At 49.5% G+C, this 26,338-nt stretch overlaps 1 protein-coding gene across 1 annotated transcript in view; it reads right to left on the reverse strand.

Moving 5' to 3' along the window:
* The window catches only part of ULK2 (unc-51 like autophagy activating kinase 2), a 78,470-nt gene that overhangs the window by 48,723 nt on the left and 3,409 nt on the right, over positions 1–26,338 (reverse strand). Inside the window, exons 3-5 of the mRNA XM_069971772.1 lie at positions 16,064–16,105; positions 4,449–4,481; positions 1,201–1,237 (exon numbers count right to left, since the gene is read on the reverse strand). Coding sequence (XP_069827873.1) covers positions 1,201–1,237; positions 4,449–4,481; positions 16,064–16,105 — 112 coding nt within the window. The remainder of the gene's footprint in view (positions 1–1,200; positions 1,238–4,448; positions 4,482–16,063; positions 16,106–26,338) is intronic.

Consider the following 26,338-nt stretch of genomic DNA (forward strand, 5'->3'; position numbering starts at 1 on the left):
CGTACTCTGTCCACACTGGAGGCCAATGGTGGATCCACTATCAGATGGTGAAGGAGGGCGGCGCGTATATTCCCGTATCATATGGCCTATTCTCAGGATGCGATCAGGCAGTGAGACAATGGTTTTCTATCGCCTGCACCTTTTTACAGGCCGATTATCGACAACACATTCGGCCCGTGTGAAAGTGACGGATCAGCTGAGGATAGAGAACACTCGCTCATTGCCTGATCTTATCCTCTGAATGGCATAAACAATGTGTTACTATCGGATACACTACCCCGTGTACATAAGAATGATGCAGGGAGTATGTGCGGGCCGACCGCGTGACTGAGCCACCGCAAACTAGTGTGATCCTGCTGATCGTCGCTCATGTGTGGCCGCGGACGGCCGACGGAGATTGGGTTGTGTAAAAGGACGCCAAGTCCCCAAAAACGCCTTTAAAATCAGTGTGTGCGCCAGGGGACCTTTTGTACGGCAGGTAAACGAACGTACAGCTGGTGGTGTAGCCTAAATGTGATGTGAAGGGTGTTCAGCTGTGTCACAGGTTTGTATCTCGTGGATAACATTGGGGGGGGTGATTTAGCAGTTTAGATAGATAGGGTGAGCGAACTTGCCGAATTGTTGGGGTTCAGCAACGCTCTTTGAACCTGAACACTCGGCATTGGACTCCCGGTGGCTGGAGAAGTCAGATGCCGCCTGAGTGCTACCAGGAAACCACAGATACAGAACACGGCTCTATCCATGTGTTCCAGGACTCTGTTTTTTGGTTTTCTTCATGTTTTTTTTTGTCCATTATGACCAATCAGAGCAGAATGCAAAAACTGAACTATGGGCCACAGGACGTTGCTTCCTTTAGACCGTTGACAAATCTCGGCCATTGTGGCAAGTTGTGATTGGAGACACAATAACTAGTTCCCGCAATATACAGAGATTCTCCTTTGTTTGCCCCCTCCCCCACCTGGGATCGCAATCTGAGATGAGATTATTATGGTGATCAGATTTTATTCTTTTTGTGTAAAACAAGACAAAAACAACCTGGAAAGGAGCCGGGACAAAGAAGCGGGAAAACAAGAGGCTCCTGTTACTGCTGCCTGATATATACAGGGCCGGGACTCGCTAGTACAGAAAGATAAAAAAACAACAAGAAATTCCAATAAGTTTTTTTTTACATAACAGTTTAACATAAAGGGAAGCAAATACCTTGTAAATAATCTGCCAGGTCTCCTCCATTGCAGTACTGCAGAAAAAAAACAAAAAAAAAAAAACATCCATCTTATTCACAGGCAAAACAAAGCGACAAGGCTTGCGTAATAACAGCTGAGTGCGCTGGCAAAGAACGAGCCACAATCTAGTAAATATGTTTTCAGGCTTCTCAGAAGAGCCACATGTTCAGACGAGGGTTTACAGTTCCCCCTTTCTATGGTCTTGCTAAACAATATGGACTCGCGTGACTGCACGCAACTTGTTCAGCTGTTCCCGCATGCAACGAAATACTAGCTGTCACGTTTCTGTAACCTCCACTATCCATCGCCCTATAGATCCCCTGCGAGTAGTGATCAGCGGAGAGGGTGAAGGGATCAGGTTCAGCAATGTTTCCCGAATCCAACCGATTGGCATTTGACTATGGCTGTATCCATATTCTCCAGGACTCCCTAGGGTTGCATCCAACTTCTGCAGCCGCAGGGGATCAAATGCAAAACGGTGGGGTTCAGAGGAAGCTTAACACTGTTCTAGGTAATGCTGGAGCACCTAGAACAAGGCTGCCCTATGATGGTGGCTACACACATTAGATACAACTAGGTGAGTGGTTAAATAACAAATGCAGCTGTATCCCTGCAATCTGTAAATAAATGTTTTTATACGATCTGATAGGTGACACCGCACACACTCAGGTGGCGTTGTCCATTTTTTTTTTAAAATAAAACACAGCAGTTCCTGTAATCGAGGTTGTTTCCCTTGTATGTAAATGAATGCACTGGAAGCAGGCCCAGCGACAACCCCTCCTCCCCTGGAGAACTGTAGGCAGGCCCAGCGACAACCCCTCCTCCCCTGGAGAACTGTAGGCAGGCCCAGCGACAACCCCTCCTCCCCTGGAGAACTGCAGGCGGGCCCAGCGACAACCCCTCCTCCCCTGGAGAACTTGGGCGCGCTGGGCCTGCTTACAGTGCATTCATTTCTCCAGGGGAGGAGTGGTTGTCGCTGGGCCTGCCTGCAGTTCTCCAGGGAAGGAGGGGTTGTCGCTGGGCCCGCCTACAGTTCTCCAGGGGAGGAGGGGTTGTCGCTGGGCCCGCCTGCAGTTCTCCGGGGAAGGAGGGGTTGTCGCTGGGTCCGCCTACAGTTCTCCAGGGGAGGAGGGGTTGTCGCTGGGCCCGCCTGCAGTTCTCCAGGGGAGGAGGGGTTGTCGCTGGGCCCGCCTTCAGTTCTCCAGGGGAGGAGGGGTTGTCGCTGGGCCCGCCTTCAGTTCTCCAGGGGAGGAGGGGTTGTCGCTGGGCCCGCCTTCAGTTCTCCAGGGGAGGAGGGGTTGTCGCTGGGCCCGCCTACAGTTCTCCGGGGGAGGAGAGGTTGTCGCTGGGCCCGCCTGCAGTTCTCCAGGGGAGGAGGGGTTGTCGCTGGGCCTGCCTACAGTTCTCCAAGGAAGGAGGGGTTGTCACTGGGTCCGCCTACAGTTCTCCAGGGGAGGAGGGGTTGTCGCTGGGCCCGCCTGCAGTTCTCCGGGGAAGGAGGGGTTGTCGCTGGGTCCGCCTACAGTTCTCCAGGGGAGGAGGGGTTGTCGCTGGGCCCGCCTTCAGTTCTCCAGGGGAGGAGGGGTTGTCGCTGGGCCTGCCTGCAGTTCTCCTTGGAAGGAGGGGTTGTCTCTGGGTCCGCCTACAGTTCTCCAGGGGAGGAGGGGTTGTCGCTGGGCCCGCCTCCAGTTCTCCAGGGGAGGAGGGGTTGTCGCTGGGCCCGCCTTCAGTTCTCCAGGGGAGGAGGGGTTGTCGCTGGGCCCGCCTTCAGTTCTCCAGGGGAGGAGGGGTTGTCGCTGGGCCCGCCTTCAGTTCTCCAGGGGAGGAGGGGTTGTCGCTGGACCTACCTACAGTTCTCCGGGGGAGGAGAGGTTGTCGCTGGACCTACCTACAGTTCTCCGGGGGAGGAGGGGATGTCACCTAGCTTGCCTGCAGTTCTCCAGGGGAGGGGGGGGGGTTGTTGCTGGGTCTGCCTACAGTTCTCCAGGGGAAGAGGGGTTTGTCGCTGGGCCCGCCTACAGTTCTCCAGGGGAGGAGGGGTTGTCGCTGGGCCTGCCTACAGTTCTCCAGGGGAGGAGGGGTTGTCGCTGGGCCCGCCTACAGTTCTCCAGGGGAGGAGGGGTTGTCGCTGGGCCCGCCTGCAGTTCTCCAGGGGAGGAGGGGTTGTCGCTGGGCCCGCCTGCAGTTCTCCAGGGGAGGAGGGGTTGTCGCTGGGTCCGCCTGCAGTTCTCCGGGGAAGGAGGGGTTGTCGCTGGGCCTGCCTACAGTTCTCCAGGGGAGGAGGGGTTGTCGCTGGACACACCTACAGTTCTCCGGGGGAGGAGAGGTTGTCGCTGGGCCCGCCTACAGTTCTCCGGGGGAGGAGGGGTTGTCGCTGGGCCTGCCTACAGTTCTCCAGGGGAGGAGGGGATGTCGCTGGGCCCGCCTACAGTTCTCCAGGGGAGGAGGGGTTGTCGCTTGGCCCGCCTACAGTGCACTGAGCAACCTCATTTCGCTTTTCGATAAATGGACGGTGCCATCAGAATCAGTGCGGTGGGGGTTCATCACATAAATGTATTTATTTACCAACAGAAATGGTACATTTGCGTTAAAATCAGTGGGATTGACAGTGTTATTAGCGATAATCGCATGCAGGTGAGTGTTTCATGCACATAGACGAGAACATTCTAATCCAAGAGCGTCATTACTGTAGCGTCATCAGCGTGAGGAAAGACTCCTGTAAGTGGCCACTAAATCACCACATCAGGAAACTGCTAAAGTAACAATTCCCAAGTATAAGGTTAATATAGAAATAATGCGGATATTAACCCCAGGGCTGCCAGGCATTCCCCATCACTACCCATAAGAGCTGTCAGCAGACTACAGGCATTCCGCCAATGCAGTGCTGACACAGGAGCTCACGTTCTGCTAATAGGCAGCGTCAGCATCGCACGGATAGAATGTTACCGCTCAGTGTCTCCTATGTGAGAGATGCAAGAAGCATTCCCTGTCATCTACTGTACATGGGGAAGGGATCACAACGTCCTCACTGTAGTACAATATCTTTACGTCTACATACAGCTAACCCCAGCACACTTGTACAGCACAGCAGGGACAGTATGAGATAATGGCAGAATATGTGCAGCGCTACACAGTTATAATGCTTTATACTAGATACAGCTATAACACAAAACACCGGAAACAAAGTTACAGAAAGCTATACTAGAAAATAGAGTAATGCGTTACCTCCATGACCAAGAAAACAGAGTTGGGCAATTCCTATAAAACAGAGAAATAAGAACTTATTAGTATTGGTATTGATCAGAAATCTCAATCCCATGATGATTCAGTTCTCGCAGATGACATCATAGGTTATGGACACAATAGAGATGGTCCCACCCATTGGATATACAGTATGTGTGCGCAGCCTGTGCGCTGTGGGTTCCCTTACGTCAGACAGCTTGGACTGGGAGGCGTCTACTGGTGGTCACGGCTATTTCGTTGGTGAATCCAGTTATAATAATCTTACGTCTTAGTCCCGCTCTATATTCATAGCCAGGAACATAAATCACATACAGACACAAGCTAAGTTAGGGTCCTGTCACATGGGGCGATTGTCTGACCAACCAGGCAGAATCCGGACGATATCGCTCCATGTAATAACGACAATGATCAGCCGAGGACCCGATCATCAGCTGATCCCCATCTTTCAGTGAGTTTAAAAATCATCGACCGCCGTCCGTGCATCACTCCGTGTAATAGGAGGTGCGCAGGTGAATGACAAGTCGTTAATACGATCGTAATACAATACTGATCCCTGGAAACAACTGAACGAGTGTTTACACCGAAAGGCTAATGAACGGTTAACAATGATTCTGATGTCAGCTCAAAAAGTGCAACGTCTTTCGTTTGCCGTTTGATCATTGCCATGTTTAAATCAGAACATTGTCGCTTAAATTTGAACAATTTATTGCAGGATAACTGGCCCAGGGACAGGCTGCATAGCCAATCACTGGTCGTGGTGGTGCCCCGTCTTGGCTGAGCGGGCTGTCACTGCACAGACGGCTGCACATTTCTTTGGGTCCAGACCTAAAACAGTTGGGTGCACATCACTACGTGTAATAGTGATGTACGGACGACGGCTGATGATTGTAGTATTAAATAATAAAGTATTTACTTAACCTACCAGGTTCCCCAGGGTCCTTGGGTCTTCCCTGGTCTCTGCACTGACCGGCCGCTCAGCCAATCACTGGCCGGGACAGAAGGCAGAGGACCAGGGAAGGCCCGAGGACACCGGGGAATGTGGTATGCTATACACTAAAGGCAAGGGCTGCACGGACATCACTAATATATACACACACACACACACACCCCCCTTGCTGCCCAATAGTCGGCCTGTGTAATTGCTCTGCAGATCAGCGCTGGGTTACAGTTTTTGATCGGGCCGTGTAACAGAACCCTCACACCTTTTTGCTCTCTCTGGCTGAAGTTTTATGGTCGTTTCCCGAGTTCTAGGCTTGGAGAGCGCAGTATGACGTGTGTTATCTCGGCACATATTTCTGCTGTTCTCGTTTTCCTAGAAAGAGCTTTTCTAGGAATGTCAGTCCGAGTTACATAAATAAATGAGAAGAGGCAGGTGCAGCCACGCGGCTCACGTTACAGTCACCAGAGTTCACGTCTTCCCTCCGCACAGCTGGGTCTGGGTGACCCTATTATTCATGGGACATGTGACTGTACTCGTGAACTCGACGGCCCTAGTGATAACCGGCTCCACTTATTATTAGGCCCCGGGGGCCACACTCAGCCCTCCAGTAAGAGAGAATGATTGTTCGCTACGCACGCATATAACACCAGACGCCTGTCCCAAGTCAATGAACGCCGCAGCGCTTTACTGGAAACTCTAAAGGAACACGTATCTTAATAATTCAGCAGCTGGAGCTCCTCCAGAACCTTATTAGTGACTAGAGATGGTGGATTAGCGCGCAGGTTGTCAGAGCTTATCTGTGCTCGCAGACAGTGACGTCCTAATCAGAAGCAACCGATACGCATCAAAGAGCCGAAAAACACAAGTAATCAAAGTATCCCGGAATACCAGGACCGGAAAGAGAATTGGGGGGGGAGGGGAGGTCATTCATGTCTAACTTCATGGACCACTACAAAAGTGACGTCAGTGGTGACAGGAACAGCATTTCATATCCGTATCACAAGCAAAGCCTCAGATGGAAGAAAGACTGGATCCAAGGGCCCAGATACACGCCACCATCTACAGGAGGAAGTGACGACCTGTCAGGTCAGCGCTCGCTGCTGGTGCTATTACACGCACACACAGCGGGGAGGTGGCACGCGAGGAGCAGCGGGGAGGTGGCACGCGAGGAGCAGCGGGGAGGTGGCACGCGAGGAGCAGCGGGGAGGTGGCACGCGAGGAGCAGCGGGGAGGTGGCGCGCGAGGAGCAGCGGGAGGTGGCGCGCGAGGAGCAGCGGGAGGTGGCGCGCGAGGAGCAGCGGGGAGGTGGCACGCGAGGAGCAGCGGGGAGGTGGCACGCGAGGAGCAGCGGGAGGTGGCACGCGAGGAGCAGCGGGAGGTGGCACGCGAGGAGCAGCGGGAGGGGCCGCGGGGAGCAGAGGGAGGGGCCACAGGGAGCAGCGGGAGGGGCCACAGGGAGCAGCGGGAGGGGCCACAGGGAGCAGCGGGAGGGGCCGCGAGGAGCAGCGGGAGGGGCTGCCAGGACGATCAGTAGATTGCCCGGGTGGCCCACTGTAGTCAGCGGCAGCTTAGGGTGTCCTGGTTACAAACCTTACAGCTTCCCGATACACCTTTCTGTTCCTGAGGTATAAGGGTTTATAGGTATTTATTATAATTGTTTTCTCTATAAAGCGAAGGCTGAATGGACATCGCTAACAATGTCTGTGGAGTCCCGCATGCACGATTATCTAGCAGTGTACAGGCTCGCTTACAGTGCGGGGTCGGCCCATAGACGGAGCCAAGGCTTCCTGTTCTGTCCGGAATAAGGAGCCAGTGAATGTGATCTGTACAGAACTAAAGTGATGGGTGACACCAGTAGATAGAGAAGACAATAGCAGCTCAGCCTCCCCTCCCCTATAGAATGACCTCTGCATTGGTCAGAGAGCGTGCTTACAAACCTGCCCCCATACATAGAATAGGGTCTGGAAAAGTGCGTGTGTCTATGTCCATGGGGCCAGCTGTAAAGCATATTACTAAATGCTGTTAAAATCAGCTCAGGCAACATCTCAGACCTCATAAAAAAAACAAAAAACTGAAAATATAAATCAATTAGAAAAAAACAACGGGCATCAGTATGGAAAACGTTTTATAAAATGTAGGCGATCCATTCCCTTTAACCCGAGCGCTGAATCGGCTGCTTATGGGAGTGACAGGAATCGCAGGTGTCTGCCCAGGGGATGAGACAGGTGCGGCCGGCGTGATGCCCATATCCTGGGGTCTCTATTAGACATGACAGCCACAATCATCATACACCGCGCTATGACGCACATTCTGCAGCCCGGAACTTCACACTTTATACATAGAAAAGCTAAAAATAGGATGTTGCTATGGAATTATTAGAAAGCAACGGAGAGGTTTGATAAGGCTTTGGCTGCGGATCTCCCCCAATAAATACACGGCCGTGTACAGATCCAGAGTACCGGAGGGCGCCCCCTCACACCTGGATATGCATAAGGTTTTTGTTGTTATTGTTGTTGCTAATATGCATAGGGTTTTTGCTGATTAGCATAGTTTTTTTTTTTTTTTTAAACAATTAAAAAAATCCTTTCAATTTGCAAAGTGTGAGCAGACCCTCCCCCCCCCCCCTCTCCTGTGGGGTCAGCATAGTGGCACCCAGTATGGTAGCAAGGTTTTTTTACCCCCCCCCCATGTTTCCCCAGACGGAGCCCCCCCCCCCCCCCCATGTTTCCCCAGACGGAGCCCCCACCCCGGCTGACACTAATCCGCTGTCACGCTGCTCTACAGAGGGAGGAGAAGCGATGAGCCTGAGAGCTGCTTATGGCTGGCATCATTCAGTACAAACACGTCTATCTGTCCCCTTGTATCTCACAGCGCTCGGCCGTTACTATAGGGAAAAAAAATTCTATTAAAAAAACACATTAAGGGGTGCAATCTGGAGAACTACACAACCTATGGGTGAGGGTGTGTAATGGCCTCCCGAGTGTACTGCCCTGTAATGTGCTGCAGATTTCCGCGCTGTATCCCTTTAACTTGCATTTAAAAGTATTTCCCAGGTGTTCATGGCCTGGGGGGGGGGGGGGGGGGGGGGGGGTGTATTCTCTCCAGTCTGACACAGTGCTCTCTGCTGCCACCTCTGTCCATGTCAGGAACTGTCCAGAGCAGCAGCAAATCCCCATAGAAAACCTCTCCTGCTCTTGTCATAAGGATAAGGCTATGTTCACACACAGTATTTTTGTATTATGTATTTTAGTATGTTCACATGTGCAGTATTACTAGTATTATATCACATGTGCAGTATTACTAGTATTATATCACATGTGCAGTATTACTAGTATTATGTCACATGTGCAGTATTACTAGTATTATATCACATGCGCAGTATTACTACTATTATAATAATACTAGTAATACTGCGCATGTGATATAATACTAGTAATACTGCACATGTGATATAATACTAGTAATACTGTACTGCGCATGTGATATAATACTAGTAATACTGCGCATGTGATATAATACTAGTTATACAGTACATGCGATATAATACTAGTGATACTGCGCATGTGATATAATAGTAGTAATACTGCGCATGTGATATAATACTAGTTATACAGTACACGCGATATAATACTAGTGATACTGCGCATGTGATATAATAGTAGTAATACCGTGCATGTGATATAATACTAGTAATACTGTACTGCGCATGTGATATAATACTAGTAATACTGCGCATGTGATATAATACTAGTAATACTGCGCATGTGATATAATACTAGTAATACTGCGCATGCGATATAATACTAGTTATACAGTACATGCGATATAATACTAGTGATACTGCGCATGTGATATAATAGTAGTAATACTGCGCATGTGATATAATACTAGTTATACAGTACACGCGATATAATACTAGTGATACTGCGCATGTGATATAATGCTAGTAATACTGCGCATGTGATATAATACTAGTAATACCGTGCATGTGATATAATACTAGTAATACTGCGCATGTGATATAATACTAGTTATACAGTACATGCGATATAATACTAGTGATACTGCGCATGTGATATAATACTAGTAATACCGTGCATGTGATATAATACTAGTAATACTGCGCATGTGACATATCACATGCACGGTATTACTAGTATTATATCACATGCGCAGTATCACTAGTATTATATCACATGCGCAGTATTACTAGTATCACATGCGCAGTATTACTAGTATTATATCACATGCGCAGAATTACTAGTATTATATCACATGCGCAGAATTACTAGTATTATATCACATGCGCAGTATTACTAGTATTATATCACATGCGCAGTATTACTAGTATTATATCACATGCGCAGTATTACTAGTATTATATCACATGCGCAGTATTACTAGTATTATATCACATGCACAGTATTACTAGTATTATATCACATGCACAGTATTAGTATTATATCACATGCGCAGTATTACTAGTATTATATCACATGCGCAGTATTACTAGTATTATATCACATGCACAGTATTACTAGTATTATATCACATGCGCAGTATTACTAGTATTATATCACATGCACAGTATTAGTATTATATCACATGCGCAGTATTACTAATATATCACATAAACTGTATTACTAGTATTATATCACATGCGTAGTATTACTAATATTATATCACATGCGCAGTATTACTAATATTATATCACATGTACTGTATTACTAGTATTATATCATGTACTGTATTACTAGTATTATATTACATGTACAGTACAGTATTTATTATACTCGATATAATGTTATTAGGTCTTCAGTAAGCACAGCAGCCATGTGCACATACATCTCTACCGCGCTCCTGGGCGGTGTTACTTACGCCATTAACCCCCAGTTTTATTGGCCCTTTACAATGTACACACGACCTTAGTTTTACATTTTGTTCTTTCTGTCCAGGTTCCAAATGTGTGTAAAGGGCATTGGCAATGCAGAGGTGTTTTTATGGACACGTGTGATAATAATGATGGTAATGTTGTCAGACCAAGGCCATGGACACTACGCTGCCAAGCATGAGGAGCTCTCCAAGCCAAAGTCCCAACGGTAACGGCACGTCTCCTGTCTGGCATTTCAGTTTCCAGTCTATACTATCTTAATACAGTGACCAGATCATGTTCCAAAGGGCACATACCCCTTAGAGGGCGTCCACACGTTCTGTGACCACGGAAGATGTACTACTGACCAGATTCACGGACCTCCCGGCATTATGTATCATTATGATGCTGGGAGCTCCAAAAGGGGGGAACTATATGCAGGTAAAAGAAATCTAAGCTATTAATATGTCCCTATAGCACAGGTGAGCGCCGTTCCGGTGCAGTTAGTTGTGTGCTCCACAGTCCGGTAAGACTGTTAGGAGCACTGGGGCACCAGTTAGGAGCAGCCTGGGGCAGATCGGTGCTATAGAGATGGGCAGCACTCATGGACTGTGGGGAACATGACTAACTGCACCGGAACGGCCCTGAGGAGGAAGGTAAGAGACATATCCTCATCCTTGCCGTCTCCTGTGCTATAGGGACATATCAGCAGGTTAAGAGGCTTCTAACGCGCTCATAGTTCCCCTTTTCAAGCAGTCTTGGAGCTCCCGGCATCATAATGATACATGATGCCAGGAGTTTAGTGATTCTGTTCCATTGCACACAGTTCTTAAATATACGGAACATGTGCATGAAGCCTTAGCCTCCTGATTCTATAGTCAAGAGGGATAGGCCAATTTAGAGTAGTCGCTAAGCGCTTCACTAGGCCCAGCGGTCGGCTTATCAGCTGCTGCCTTTGAACTCCGTGCAGCTCCGGGTGACTGGAAAAGATGGAACCAGTCCTAAAAAACTTCTCCAAGCTTCCCGGGACTGGATCCAGCTTTTCCCAACACCCAAAGCCGAGCAGCCCAGAGGAGTTCAAAGGCAGCCGGCCGCCGAGTCTAGCGGAGCGATTCCCTTTGTTACTACTGTAAATCTGCTTATCCCGAATAGTCCTACATGACAATATGGCAGCACCCATATCAAATATTTAAAAAAAAAAAAAAAGGATTGAAACAGATGTACACCCGAATGTATTCCAATTAATATGAAGTGATGTTTGCCCGGACGATACTGCAGTATCAGCCAGGTGAACACCTGAGACATCGGCTGCTGCCTGGCGCTGCAAACAGCGGCCCCGTCAAACAACGTCCAATGTTTATACAGCGTGTGAACATGACCTAAAAACAGATCCGTAAAATGCAGAGGGACCTCGGCCTAAACCTATACAGAAAATGAAGCTGTATGTGAAGAATCCCTCATGGGGGATGGGAAATGTTACTAACAATCCAGCTCAGATTTCTATCACTCGGGGGAGAAAAACGGGAGCATGTGAAGCCGGAAACTGACAGTAATCCCGAAACATGGGGGGAGGGGGGGGGGGTCAATGTAAAAACAGGAACACTGGTTCTATATCCACGGGGATCTGCTGGGGAGGACGGACAGCCGCAAAGTAAAAGATCTCTAAAAGGAGAAGTCAACATGTCCACCCAGTCACTGGCCTGAAAATAGGAAACTGATCCTACGGGAAGTCGCATGACGAGAATTCAGCAATGTGGAGGTGTTCCAGATATAAGCAGCACGTGTCCCATCACCGTCACATACAGCAAGTGACGGCCGGTGCACAGACAGCCGTACAGTCACATGAGATCCCCCCCAAGGTCAGCCGGACGCAACAGGAAGCAAAAGATCACACGGACTTCACATCTCCAAGGCGAGTGCAGAACACTTAATAGACGTGACATTATCATTCGGAATACTCAGTCAGTGGAAGAAGATGGGTGCAAGGTCTCCACAGACGGCGGCCTCAGGTTCTGATGTAACACATACACGTCCAGGTGAAACACAACCACATGTCTAGGATGGGTCAGATGGATGTGAGGCCGAGACCAGAGGCCCGGGGTGCACCCTCTCCGCTATCCCGCTGATACACCTGGGGACGTTCTTTGGCATGAAGTGCTTGTCCAGCTTAGGACGTGCTCAAAACAAAAAGAAAACTAGAATCCATAGAGAGAGGCCCCAGATTCAGAGAGCCTGAGGGCCCGATTCCGCGGGACGATAATCGTTAATGATAAACGATCGCTATTGTGAACGGCCTGAAATCGTTCACATGGAATAATGATCGTTCCTTTTGATCGTTCCTGCGGTTGTCTTCTTGTCGCTATTGCATTTGCCGCAAACGACATCTTATTCCATGTGAACGATTTGCGAACGAGCAACAATAAAATAGGTCCAGGTCTCATTAAGCGATCAACGATTTCTCGTTTATCGTTTAATCTTTAACTACTATTCAACTGAACGGTTATCGATTCGATCCGAACAATTTTAACGATTATCCAAACGGAATTGGGCCCTAAGGGTGACTGTACTGATGCCACATGTCAGTACAGTAGCATGAAGACTTACAGTTTTGGAGCTTCCAACAAATAATGATGCCGGGACCTCCAAACACCATTCCGTAGCGGACTGTCCGTATCTAGGGACTGTGCCAGGAACGTGTGAAAGCCCGCTTAGAGTATCTTTCAATCTGGCGAACTTGGCCGATCGGTATATTATACCCCCTAAGTCCAATACAATCTGATTCCTGGTTATCCGGGGGGCCGATACACCCAGGCTGGCTGCAAAGTACCCCAACAGATGAACCATGGGGGGTTGAAGCGGCAGGACATCTATACGTCAGACTATGGTAGCGGATCCCTTCTATCTAACATGGATTGTCCAGTGTAGACCCCCTCTAACCCCCCTCCCCCACCTGAGTGCAGCAGCCAGAGGTGAGCAAGCCAAGTGGGCCATTCTATGTAGGCTGTTCGCTAAACAGGAAGGGCTCCCAGTGGTGGGCGCCATCAGACCATACATACATGTTCAAAAACAAACTGTCAGGCGCTGCCCATAGGAACCAATCAGAGCTACGGTTTCATTTCTTAAAGGGACTCCCTCACCTCCAACCCCCCCTCCAAGCTAAACTCATCTGAATATAGGATAAAAAAGGACAACTCATCTGTAATTTGTAGCTTTCTACTCTCATGCATTTCCCCACTGTAAGTCTGGAAACTGGGCATGCGGATGCAGAGAGAGGACTCCTGGGCTGCGGAATATAACGGAGAGGACTCCTGGGCTGCGGAATATAACGGAGAGGACTCCTCGGCTGCGGAATATAACTGAGAGGACTCCTCGGCTGCGGAATATAACGGAGAGGACTCCTCGGCTGCGGAATATAACGGAGAGGACTCCTCGGCTGCGGAATATAACGGAGAGGACTCCTCGGCTGCGGAATATAACGGAGAGGACTCCTCGGCTGCGGAATATAACTGAGAGGACTCCTCGGCTGCGGAATATAACGGAGAGGACTCCTGGGCTGCGGAATATAACGGAGAGGACTCCTGGGCTGCGGAATATAACGGAGAGGACTCCTTGGCTGCGGAATATAACGGAGATGACTCCTCGGCTCTGGAATATAACGGAGAGGACTCCTCGGCTGCGGAATATAACGGAGAGGACTCCTGGGCTGCGGAATATAACGGAGAGGACTCCTGGGCTGCGGAATATAACGGAGAGGACTCCTGGGCTGCGGAATATAACGGAGAGGACTCCTGGGCTGCGGAATATAACGGAGAGGACTCCTGGGCTGCGGAATATAACGGAGATGACTCCTCGGCTCTGGAATATAACGGAGAGGACTCCTCGGCTGCGGAATATAACGGAGAGGACTCCTCGGCTGCGGAATATAACGGAGAGGACTCCTCGGCTGCGGAATATAACGGAGAGGACTCCTCGGCTGCGGAATATAACGGAGAGGACTCCTTGGCTGCGGAATATAACGGAGAGGACTCCCATGCAGTAGGTGGCTTGAAGGGCAGGCATGGGGCCGGATACTAAGGGGTGATCAGTGGGGGGTGCTGCCTCACTGAAAAGCTCTGATATGAGAGGCTGTAAGGATTACCAGAGCTTAACACACAGTATCAGGAACCGGGAGATCGAGGTATCAGACCATTTTCTGCCTTCCATAGTATCAAAATCATAACGAAATGCATCACGCATCTTTAGTGTGCACAACGTAAGGCTCCTCCGTTCATACATTTATTTGAGTATGTCGCACTGAACCAGACCCAAATGGTATGTAGGTAAGTCAGAGAAAGAAAGAGGCCTCCTTTACTACGCTAGGCCTCCTTTACTACGCGAGGCCTCCTTTACTACGCGAGGCCTCCTTTACTACGCGAGGCCTCCTTTACTACGCGAGGCCTCCTTTACTACGCGAGGCCTCCTTTACTACGCGAGGCCTCCTTTACTACGCGAGGCCTCCTTTACTACGCGAGGCCTCCTTTACTACGCGAGGCCTCCTTTACTACACTTGGCCTCCTAGCTTGTCCTCTATCACCATGCACTGTTCTAATCCAGGTCCGGTTCAGCTTTCCTCCACCATCAGCAGGAAATTATATATATATATATATATATATATATATATATATATATATATATATATATATATATATATATATATATATATATATATACATACACATACACACATACATATACACACGCTCAGCCCAATGTTATGTAACTTAGAAGATTTATAGAGGCATCTCACACGACATGACAGATAATGCAGCTAATGGCCGTGTATCCTCTCAGTCCGACATTCGCTTCCCCCCATATATCCAGGGATGCATCTGCACAGCGCTCCGGGGAATATTCCAGAACTATCAATCACCGAAGGAACAAGAACAACAATAAAGATACTATAAAAAAACGGAAAGTTGTGGGGGAAAATGTGCTATAAAAATAGTATTACAAAATATAGGAGTACGACCTGTAATAGATGTACGACCATAGTACGAACACTACGGGGACTAACAGCAAACAATAAGCATTTCACTTCTATCCCGCGGCCGATTCCCATTAGGAACCACAACGCTGGAGATTATAGGCCTCCACATTATTCATCTTTGCACTAGTGCTGTCATGTATTGCTGCAGCTTAAAGGGGTACTCCAGACTCAAAACTGGCAACATTTCTTTCAGATCAACTGGTATCAAAAAGTTATATAGATTTGTAATTTACTTCTATTTAAAAATTCCCAGTCATCCTGTACTTATCAGCTGCTGTATGTCCTGCAGGAAGTGGTGTATTCTCTCCAGTCTGACACAGTGCTCTCTGCTGCCACCTCTGTCCATGTCAGGAACTGTCCAGAGCAGCAGCAAATCCCCATAGAAAACCTCTCCTTCTCTGGACGGTTCCTGACATGGACAGAGGTGGCAGCAGAGAACACTGTGTCAGACTGGAGAGAATACACCACTTCCTGCAGGACATACAGCAGCTGATAAGTACTGGACGACTGGAGATTTTGAAATAGAAGTAAATTAGAAATCTATATAACTTTCTGAAACTAGTTGATCTGAAAGATTTTTTTTCCAGAGTACCCCTTTAAGGCGGCAGCTATGTTTTTCTAATCGGGGAAAACCCCTTGGAGTTTGCATTTGCAGCTTAAGATTCAGAAAAATGTTACAAGCAATTCGGCCGCATGTGACCATCACCTCCGGACACGGGATCTGCGTCATTTATTTCTCAGAGATTGGAATCACGACTTACCTGAACATCATACAGGGCCACAATGTTCTCATGCTGCAGCTCCTGGGGGAGACACAAGTGACCGCAGGTTATTACAGGGGTCACAATATGCATGTATAATAACAGATATAGAGGCAGAACATCCTGTGCTTCCACATTCAGTAGTCACATTATAATATATATATATATATATATATATATATATATATATATATATATATATATATATATATATTTATTTACAGGCAAAAATAGAAACAGATTAGAAAAAATAAATAAATACATTCCCTCTACGACCATTGTACATATTAGCAACATGCTGGACAAACCTCTACTATTTCTGGGGACTTATTGTGTATTAGAGGAAAGGGGTCGTCCTGAAAAAATGGTGGTCAGGTATGCGGAATTTCATGCTGGCTCTTTTGTTCTCACTGGAGAAAGTCACCACCTAAAGTGTCTGGCAGCGGCTTACTCCCTTCTCCTCACTGTGTATGGGTGTGAAAAAAAAAGGTAGGGAAAATGAGATGTATGGGATGGCATAGCCCAGGGGCAGACTGGCTGTGTGTGTGGGAAAAAGTCTCTGGTCCTCATGCCTTCCCTTAGGGCAGGGGTGGGGAACCTTTTCCATGTCGAGGGCCGGTCGGGCATTAATAAAATCATTCGAGGGCCGCATACCGTGTGCGGCAGTTAGTAGCGTGGGTTTGCAGCACCCAGGGCAAAGTATTGTTCCCCTAGTTCCCCTGCTATTGTAGTTAACCCCCATCAGGCATGTCCCTGGTGGCCTAGTTAACCCCCATCAGGCATGTCCCTGGTGGCCTAGTTAACCCCCATCAGGCATGTCCCTGGTGGCCTAGTTAACCCCCATCAGGCATGTCCCTGGTGGCCTAGTTAACCCCCATCAGGCATGTCCCTGGTGGCCTAGTTAACCCCCATCAGGCATGTCCCTGGTGGCCTAGTTAACCCCCATCAGGCATGTCCCTGGTGGCCTAGTTAACCCCCATCAGGCATGTCCCTGGTGGCCTAGTTAACCCCCATCAGGCATGTCCCTGGTGGCCTAGTTAACCCCCATCAGGCATGTCCCTGGTGGCCTAGTTAACCCCCATCAGGCATGTCCCTGGTGGCCTAGTTAACCCCCATCAGGCATGTCCCTGGTGGCCTAGTTAACCCCCATCAGGAATGTCCCTGGTGGCCTAGTTAACCCCCATCAGGCATGTCCCTGGTGGCCTAGTTAACCCCCATCAGTCATGTCCCTGGTGGCCTAGTTAACCCCCATCAGGCATGTCCCTGGTGGCCTAGTTAACCCCCATCAGGCATGTCCCTGGTGGCCTAGTTAACCCCCATCAGGCATGTCCCTGGTGGCCTAGTTAACCCCCATCAGGCTTCTCCCTGGTGGCCTAGTTAACCCCCATCAGGCATGTCCCTGGTGGCCTAGTTAACCCCCATCAGGCATGTCCCTGGTGGCCTAGTTAACCCCCATCAGGCATGTCCCTGGTGGCCTAGTTAACCCCCATCAGGCATGTCCCTGGTGGCCTAGTTAACCCCCATCAGGCATGTCCCTGGTGGCCTAGTTAACCCCCATCAGGCATGTCCCTGGTGGCCTAGTTAACCCCCATCAGGCATGTCCCTGGTGGCCTAGTTAACCCCCATCAGGCATGTCCCTGGTGGCCTAGTTAACCCCCATCAGGCATGTCCCTGGTGGCCTAGTTAACCCCCATCAGGCATGTCCCTGGTGGCCTAGTTAACCCCCATCAGGCATATCCCTGGTGGCCTAGTTAACCCCCATCAGGCATGTCCCTGGTGGCCTAGTTAACCCCCATCAGGCATATCCCTGGTGGCCTAGTTAACCCCCATCAGGCATGTCCCTGGTGGCCTAGTTAACCCCCATCAGGCATATCCCTGGTGGCCTAGTTAACCCCCATCAGGCATGTCCCTGGTGGCCTAGTTAACCCCCATCAGGCATGTCCCTGGTGGCCTAGTTAACCCCCATCAGGCATGTCCCTGGTGGCCTAGTTAACCCCCAAATAAAAAAATAAACATCCCACTCACCTTTCCTCCGCTCCCACGCTGTCCAGGTCCTCTTCTGTCCCAGGTCCTCTGTGCCGGTCTTCTCCTGCAGGCGGCGCGCGATGAAATGACGTCATCGCGCGCGGCCCGCAGGAGACTGAAAACACGCGCCGCTCTGCTGGGGAAGAAGCCGGCATAGACAGCATCCTCCTGTATCCGGCAGCTGTCACAGACACCGGAGGATGCTGTGTGCACCGGCTCCTTCCTCCTCCAGAGCGGCGCTATTCCACAGTAACGATAATCGGCCCCATTCAGCCGATTATCGCTCGGTGAAATAGAGAGAACGATCAGCTGATGATCGTGTGATCGGCCGATCGTTCATTTAGGGCCAGACCTAAAATCATCGTTCCCCCACCGCGCATCGCTACGGTTGAATAGCAGTGTACGGCGGGCGACCGACGAGTTGACAAGCGGCAGCAGCAGCAGCCTACATTACCTGTCCAGTCTTCTGCTCCGCGCGCTCTATCTTCAGAATGGCCGGTCAGCTGACGGAGCGCTCAACCAATCACAGGCCGGGACCCCCACTACACACAAACCCTGCTAGGGAAGGGATGGGGAACCTCAGGCCACTGCACAACTACAACTCCCAGCATGCCTGGACAATGAAGACCAAAGCTTAACCTAACCAGGCATGATGGGAGTTGTAGTTTGGAATCAGCCGGAGGTTCCCCCTCGCTGGTCCATGGAGGAACTCCGATCTGAGAAGTCAGACAAGGACAAGGAGGAATAACGGGAAGAGATCGGGAATCTAATAACGACACAAATGTCACTAAAAGTCGAGGACCATCCCCCCCCCCAATGAATAAGACATGGAGCCCGGCCGGACGCAGGCACCGCACCGATCACTGAACCGCTGGTAAATTATAGATTATTGATCACTATGGTAACAGCTGGTAAATCAGATTATTGATCACTATGGTAACAGCTGGTAAATTATAGATTATTGATCGCTATAGTAACAGCTGGTAAATCAGATTATTGATCACTATGGTAACAGCTGGTAAATTATAGATTATTGATCACTATGGTAACTGGGTGAGTCAGGAGATTCCCTCATCCACCATGATCCATTAGAGCAGCAGCGCCCCCCCCCCCCCCCCCCCGCTGTGGTGTGTAGGGGTATATAGCTCCGCAGTGTATAGAACAAGTTTTGGGTTTTTTTGATTCTACTTGGAGTGCTGCGGTTTTCTACCTTTATTATAACAAAGAAGACGCATAAAGCCAGAGCGTCACCTAAATGTAGTAACAGAGAACCAATCGCCCAGGTAACATTCTCCGCCACGCCCGGCTATGGCTGCCTCGCCGAGTGCGCTGACCGTCCAGGTAACCCCTTCCCGCCTCTCTTCATGTCTCACGTGTCCGAATAAAAGACCAAATTCCTGCAGATAAGTAAGGCGGATCATCCGAGCGCGGCTAGTAGCCTTACAGTCTCCCTACACTTCTAGGAGCCCCATCTCCTCAGTGGCCATGACAGGTGGCAGGCGGCACCCTAGGCCTGGGCCACTAATCAAACTAATTCATTTATTCGCCCAGATTTAGACAATCGCCTTCAATTGCTTTGAAAATCATAAATAAAATTTTCAATTGGGAAAAATAAATAAATAAAAATATGTGCGCTCTGACCAGCAGGAAAAGCTGTGGCGCTCTGGGCAAGCCCCTCCTCCTACAAGTCAGGGCGCCCCCTGCTGTACTGCCCGTCTGCACCCGCCGTCTGTCCCCAAACAAGATCGCTACCCGCCGGCACTGAGGAGTTAGCCGCTGCCCGCCCCCATCCACGAGATCAATGCCTGCCCACAAGATCGCCACCCCGCCGCCTGCCCGCAACGGCTACAGGAGCAGCAGCCGGGGGATAAGCAGCCCCCCAGGGAAGGAGAGACCCAGAGCGTGAGGAGAGATTGGGGAGCAGGTGAGTACTCAGCACAGCGCCCTGCCCCTCCCCCACTACACCTACAAGGTTACTAATACTACCGCTCCTGATCCTACTACTACTACCCACACTCCTGATACTACGCCTCCCAATACTACTACAACCCCCACTCCTGATACTACTTCTCCCATTACTATTGCTACTACAACCCCCACTCCTGATACTACTCCTATTACTACTACAACCCCCGCTCCTGATACTACTACTCCCATTACTACTACAACCCACACTCCTGATACTACTACTCCCATTACTACTACTACTACTACTACAACCCCCGCTCCTGATACTACTACTCCCATTACTATTACTACTACAACCCACACTCCTGATACTACTACTCCCAATACTACTACAACCCCCACTCCTGATACTACTACTCCCAATACTACTACAACCCCCACTCCTGATACTACTAGTCCCAATACTACTACAACCCCCACTCCTGATACTACTACTCCCATTACTATTACTACTACAACCCCCGCTCCTGATACTACTACTCCCATTACTATTACAACCCACACTCCTGATACTACTACTCCCATTACTACTACAACCCCCACTCCTGATACTACTACTCCCATTACTATTACTACAACCCCCACTCCTGATACTACTACTCCCATTACTATTACAACCCCCGCTCCTGATACTACTACTCCCATTACTACTACTACTACTACTACAACTACAACCCCCACTCCTGATACTACTACTACTATTACTATGGCCACTACAACCCCCCGCTCCTAATACTACTACTCCCATTACTATTACTACTACAACCCCCACTCCTGATACTATGCCTCCCAATACTACTACAACCCCCACTCCTGATACTACTACTCATATTACTATTACTACTACAACCCCCACTCCTGATACTACTACTCCCAACCCACACTCCTGATACTACTACTACCATTACTACTACAACCCCCACTCCTGATACTACTACTCCCAACCCACACTCCTGATACTACTACTCCTATTACAATGGCTACTACAACCCCCACTCCTGATACTACTACTCCTATTACTATGGCTACTACTACCAATACTGCTCCCACACCTCATTCTACTACTCCACCCATCATAATTTGCAAAAAAATAATAGAGATTGTATATTGTGTCCGTATCGCCCAGTCCTAGTGCGGCCGTTGTTTCTGTATCTCCGCGCTCTCTGACTATATATCTCCAGGCTTCTATTATGCCCAGAGGCGAATCCGTCTCATCCCCTTCATTCAGGTCACAGCTCATAGACATTCACTAACGTAATTATCTGACACAACGTCCAAAGCCATTACAGACAGGAGCCCCTTGATGGGTGACGGCCGCTCCTCTCTGTGCTCCCTCCTCTATGCCGCTCGGTTTTGGGTGATTACAGACCAGGAGCCCATGGCCGAGCTTATAACCCATCGCACGGCTGCTAATATCCTCTGGATGATCGGCCGTCACTGGGCCGAGACGCCTCATATTCCACAGACCTAGAGGGCGGCCGCTCAGCTCTGAAGAGACATGAGGAGTAATAACCAGAGAGGGGGAGCAGGGAGGCCGGAACGCAGCTCTGTGGGCTGGAGAACATGAACAATGGCGGATGGCGTAATTTACTTCTAGTCCGAAAAAGGACAGAGGTGGCAGGGGAGAGCGCTGTGTCAAACTGGAGAGAATACACCACTTCCTGCAGGACATGCAGCAGCTGATAAATACAGGAAGACTGCAGATTTTTTTAATAGAAGTTACAAATCTCTGGCACTTTCTGACACCAGTCGATTTAAAAGAAAAACATTTTTTGGTGAACAAGCCCTTTAACAGGTAAAGAGAAATATTCTGCAGGACATAACCTCCGCAAAGGTCAAAGGTTACCAATCAGGAGAGCCCTTTAAATCCTGAACGGCCAATCTGGTAAGTGATGCAGTCAGAGATGGACAATATGGAGGTTACAGCTTCTGTAAACCAGCGGAGTGGGAGAAGGGTGAATAAAAGCTGAGAGATTAAAGGAAGGACACTCGGGGACATCAGTAATCAGACGGGAGGGGGACGTTGGATTCCGTCCACATAAAACTGAATGGAAAAGTAAGCGGATCATTGCACACTGTAAGCGGCACAGGGACATCGAACTAAGGCAAATAACACGCTTCTATCTACTGCATGTTCAATCCGAGTTACCACCTTAAAGGCGTTAGAAAAACATGGCCGCTTTCTTCCGGAGACAGCACAGCTCGTCTCCAGTTTGGGTGCGGGTTTGGCAACTCTATTGAGGTGAATGGCGTTTACTCCAACAAACATCTTTTACTTTCAAATCAACTGGTGTCAGACAGTTGTATAAATTTGTAATTTATTTCTATTTAAAAATCTGCAGCCATCCAGTACTTATCAACTGCTGTATGTCCTGCAGGAAGTGGTGTATTCTCTCCAGTGTGACAGCAGCAAATCCCCATAGAAAACCTCTCCTGCTCTGGACAGTTCCTGACATGGACAGAGGTGGCAGCAGAGAGCACTGTGTCAGACAGGAGATAATACCCCACTTCCTGCACGACATGCAGCAGCTGATAAGTACTGGATGGCTTCAAAGTTTTAAATAGAAGTAAATTACAAATCTATATAACTTTCTGACACCAGTTGATTTAAAAGAAAAAGATGTTCGCTGGATAATTCCTTTAATTGTAAACCACACCTGAACTGGAGACAAGAGCGGCGCTGTCCCTGGAAGAAAGCGGCCATGTTTTCCTAACGATGGATGAACAAATTTGTGAACGGTAAAATCGCTTTTGTTATATATATTTTGGGGTCAGGCCGGAGGTGTGTAATAAAGCCGGAGGGAGACACAGCGATGAGACCCGGAGCCGTCGGGATCCATAAAACAGGTCAAGAGACGCATTAGGAAACTCTGTGTCAGTTACCGCGGGGTTAACCAATCATTACAGCGATTACGGTCACGGCGCCGCGCGGCATCTGTTATCAGGGGCCGAATAATCCTTTGTGCTGCCAGGAGGATACTACAGTGTAATAACAGTAATGGACGCCGCCCGCTAGAGACTCATATACAGATACAGCAGCGGCCATCAGTACAGGGACGTCGTCCGCTAGAGACTGATATACAGAGGAAACAGCACCGGCCATCAGTACAGGGACGTCGTCCGCTAGAGACTGATATACAGAGGATACAGCACCGGCCATCAGTACAGGGACGTCGTCCGCTAGAGACTGATATACAGATACAGCAGCGGCCATCAGTACAGGGACGTCGTCCGCTAGAGACTGATATACAGAGGAAACAGCACCGGCCATCAGTACAGGGACGTCGTCCGCTAGAGACTCATATACAGATGCAGCAGCGGCCATCAGTACAGGGACGTCGTCCGCTAGAGACTGATATACAGAGGAAACAGCACCGGCCATCAGTACAGGGACGTCGTCCGCTAGAGACTCATATACAGATGCAGCAGCGGCCATCAGTACAGGGACGCCGTCCGCTAGAGACTCATATACAGATACAGCACCGGCCATAAGTACAGGGACGCCGTCCGCTAGAGACTCATATACAGATACAGCACCGGCCATAAGTACAGGGACGTCGTCCGCTAGAGACTGATATACAGAGGATACAGCAGTGGCCATCAGTACAGGGACGCCGTCCGCTAGAGACTGATATACAGAGGATACAGCAGTGGCCATCAGTACAGGGACGCAGTCTGCTAGAGACTGATATACAGATACAGCACCGGACATCAGTACAGGGACGTCGTCCGCTAGAGACTGATATACAGAGGATACAGCAGCGGCCATCAGTACAGGGATGTCGTCCGCTAGAGACTGATATACAGAGGATACAGCAGCGGCCATCAGTACAGGGACGTCGTCCGCTAGAGACTGATATACAGAGGATACAGCAGTGGCCATCAGTACAGGGACGTCGTCCGCTAGAGACTGATATACAGAGGATACAGCACCGGCCATCAGTACAGGGACGTCGTCCGCTAGAGACTGATATACAGAGGATACAGCAGTGGCCATCAGTACAGGGACGTCGTCCGCTAGAGACTGATATACAGAGGATACAGCACCGGCCATCAGTACAGGGACGTCGTCCGCTAGAGACTGATATACAGAGGATACAGCACCGGCCATCAGTACAGGGACGCCGCCCGCTAGAGACTGATATACAGATACAGCACCGGCCATCAGTACAGGGACGCCGTCCGCTAGAGACTGATATACAGAGGATACAGCAGTGGCCATCAGTACAGGGACGTCGTCTGCTAGAGACTGATATACAGAGGATACAGCACCGGCCATCAGTACAGGGACGTCGTCCGCTAGAGACTGATATACAGATACAGCACCGGCCATCAGTACAGGGACGTCGTCCGCTAGAGACTGATATACAGATACAGCACCGGCCATCAGTACAGGGACGCCGTCTGCTAGAGACTGATATACAGAGGATACAGCACCGGCCATCAGTACAGGGATGCCGTCTGCTAGAGACTGATATACAGATACAGCACCGGCCATCAGTACAGGGATGCCGTTTGCTAGAGACTCATATACAGAGGACAGATACAGCACCGGCCATCAGTACAGGGACGCCGCCCGCAAGAGACTGATATACAGATACAGCAGTGGCCATCAGTACAGGGACGTCGTCCGCTAGAGACTGATATACAGAGGATACAGCACCGGCCATCAGTACAGGGACGTCGTCCGCTAGAGACTGATATACAGAGGATACAGCACCGGCCATCAGTACAGGGACGCCGCCCGCTAGAGACTGATATACAGAGGATACAGCAGTGGCCATAAGTACAGGGACGCCGTCTGCTAGAGACTGATATACAGAGGATACAGCAGTGGCCATCAGTACAGGGACGTCGTCCGCTAGAGACTGATATACAGATACAGCACCGGCCATCAGTACAGGGACGTCGTCCGCTAGAGACTGATATACAGAGGATACAGCACCGGCCATCAGTACAGGGACGTCGTCCGCTAGAGACTGATATACAGATACAGCACCGGCCATCAGTACAGGGACGCCATCCGCTAGAGACTGATATACAGAGGATACAGCAGTGGCCACAGCCCGATATGGGGAGGAAGCAGGTGCGGAGCTGTGCGGAGCTGCGGGAGGGGCGGCCTGGATCTGACGGGTAGTCCATACGACATAGCGGCTCCTGTTACATGGTCCAGCAGACCATCGCTACAGTTACCAGGACTTTAGGTCAATCAGTCGACATTGTGCATCATGGCTGTCCCATTGTGACTTGTAGGGTCTCCCCACCCCACCAGTCTTCATCTCTCTCTACACAGGGAGCGATCTATCAATGTCTGACACGTCTCTATGACCGTCTGGCTGCCGAGTCCACCTTCCAGATACAATCTGCAGCATGGGAGACCCGGGAACCCCAGCGCAGGAGACAGGAGACCAGATTATACGGTTTGTCTGCAGCACATCCTGACTCACCCCCTGAAGCTGCAGAAAATCCTCCCTGCCTGCTCCACTCTGTCTCCACTCCTCTGTTCTACCCCTCCCTTCTGAGACAGAGGTCACATGATCTCTCTTCTGTTGCCAGGCAAGCTGTAACAGCTCATCTGTAACTCCTCCCACCACTGACATCACACAATGATCACCTGACCAAGGGCTGACAAACGACAGCCTCTCCTGAGCAGTATAGGGGTAAGGACACACTGTTGTTTCATCTCGCTTTCTCTAATCTATGTAAATGAATAAACAGATATTTACAGAGCAAAGCAGGAGCAGATTGAACCAGCGGTGGGCAAATCCTACAAGGCAGGGGCAGGTTCTGTGGTGCAGTGCTCGCTGGGTGATGTAGTTTCCTGGCTGGCTGCCATGATGTAAAACTGGGATCATTTGTAAAAGTGAACCTGGAGCTAGGAGTGTAGACAAGTGAGAAAAGGGTGTCAATCAGTTTTTGTTTTTTTTTGCTTTTTGAGCATTTATTTTTTATGGGATTGCTGGAGTTCCCCTTTAAACTTAAAGGGGTTATCCAGCGATAAAAAAACATGGCCACTTTCCCCCTACTGTTGTCTCCAGTTTGGGTGGGGCTTTGAAACTTAGTTCCATTAGAGTAAATGGAGCTTAAATGCAAACTGCACCTGACCTGGAGACAACAGTAGGGGGAAAAGTGGCCATGTTTTTGTAGCGCTGGATAACCCCTTTAACTTAAGAATTTTTGGTGATGTTTTACTAATTTTCCATTTTACTATCTATATAATTGTAAAATCTTGCCACCTTCCGGTCTGTCATGCTCAGATGCAAGATGGCCGCTCCGATACCA

The sequence above is a fragment of the Dendropsophus ebraccatus genome, chromosome 5, assembly GCF_027789765.1.
Source record: "Dendropsophus ebraccatus isolate aDenEbr1 chromosome 5, aDenEbr1.pat, whole genome shotgun sequence".
NCBI lineage: Eukaryota > Metazoa > Chordata > Amphibia > Anura > Hylidae > Dendropsophus > Dendropsophus ebraccatus.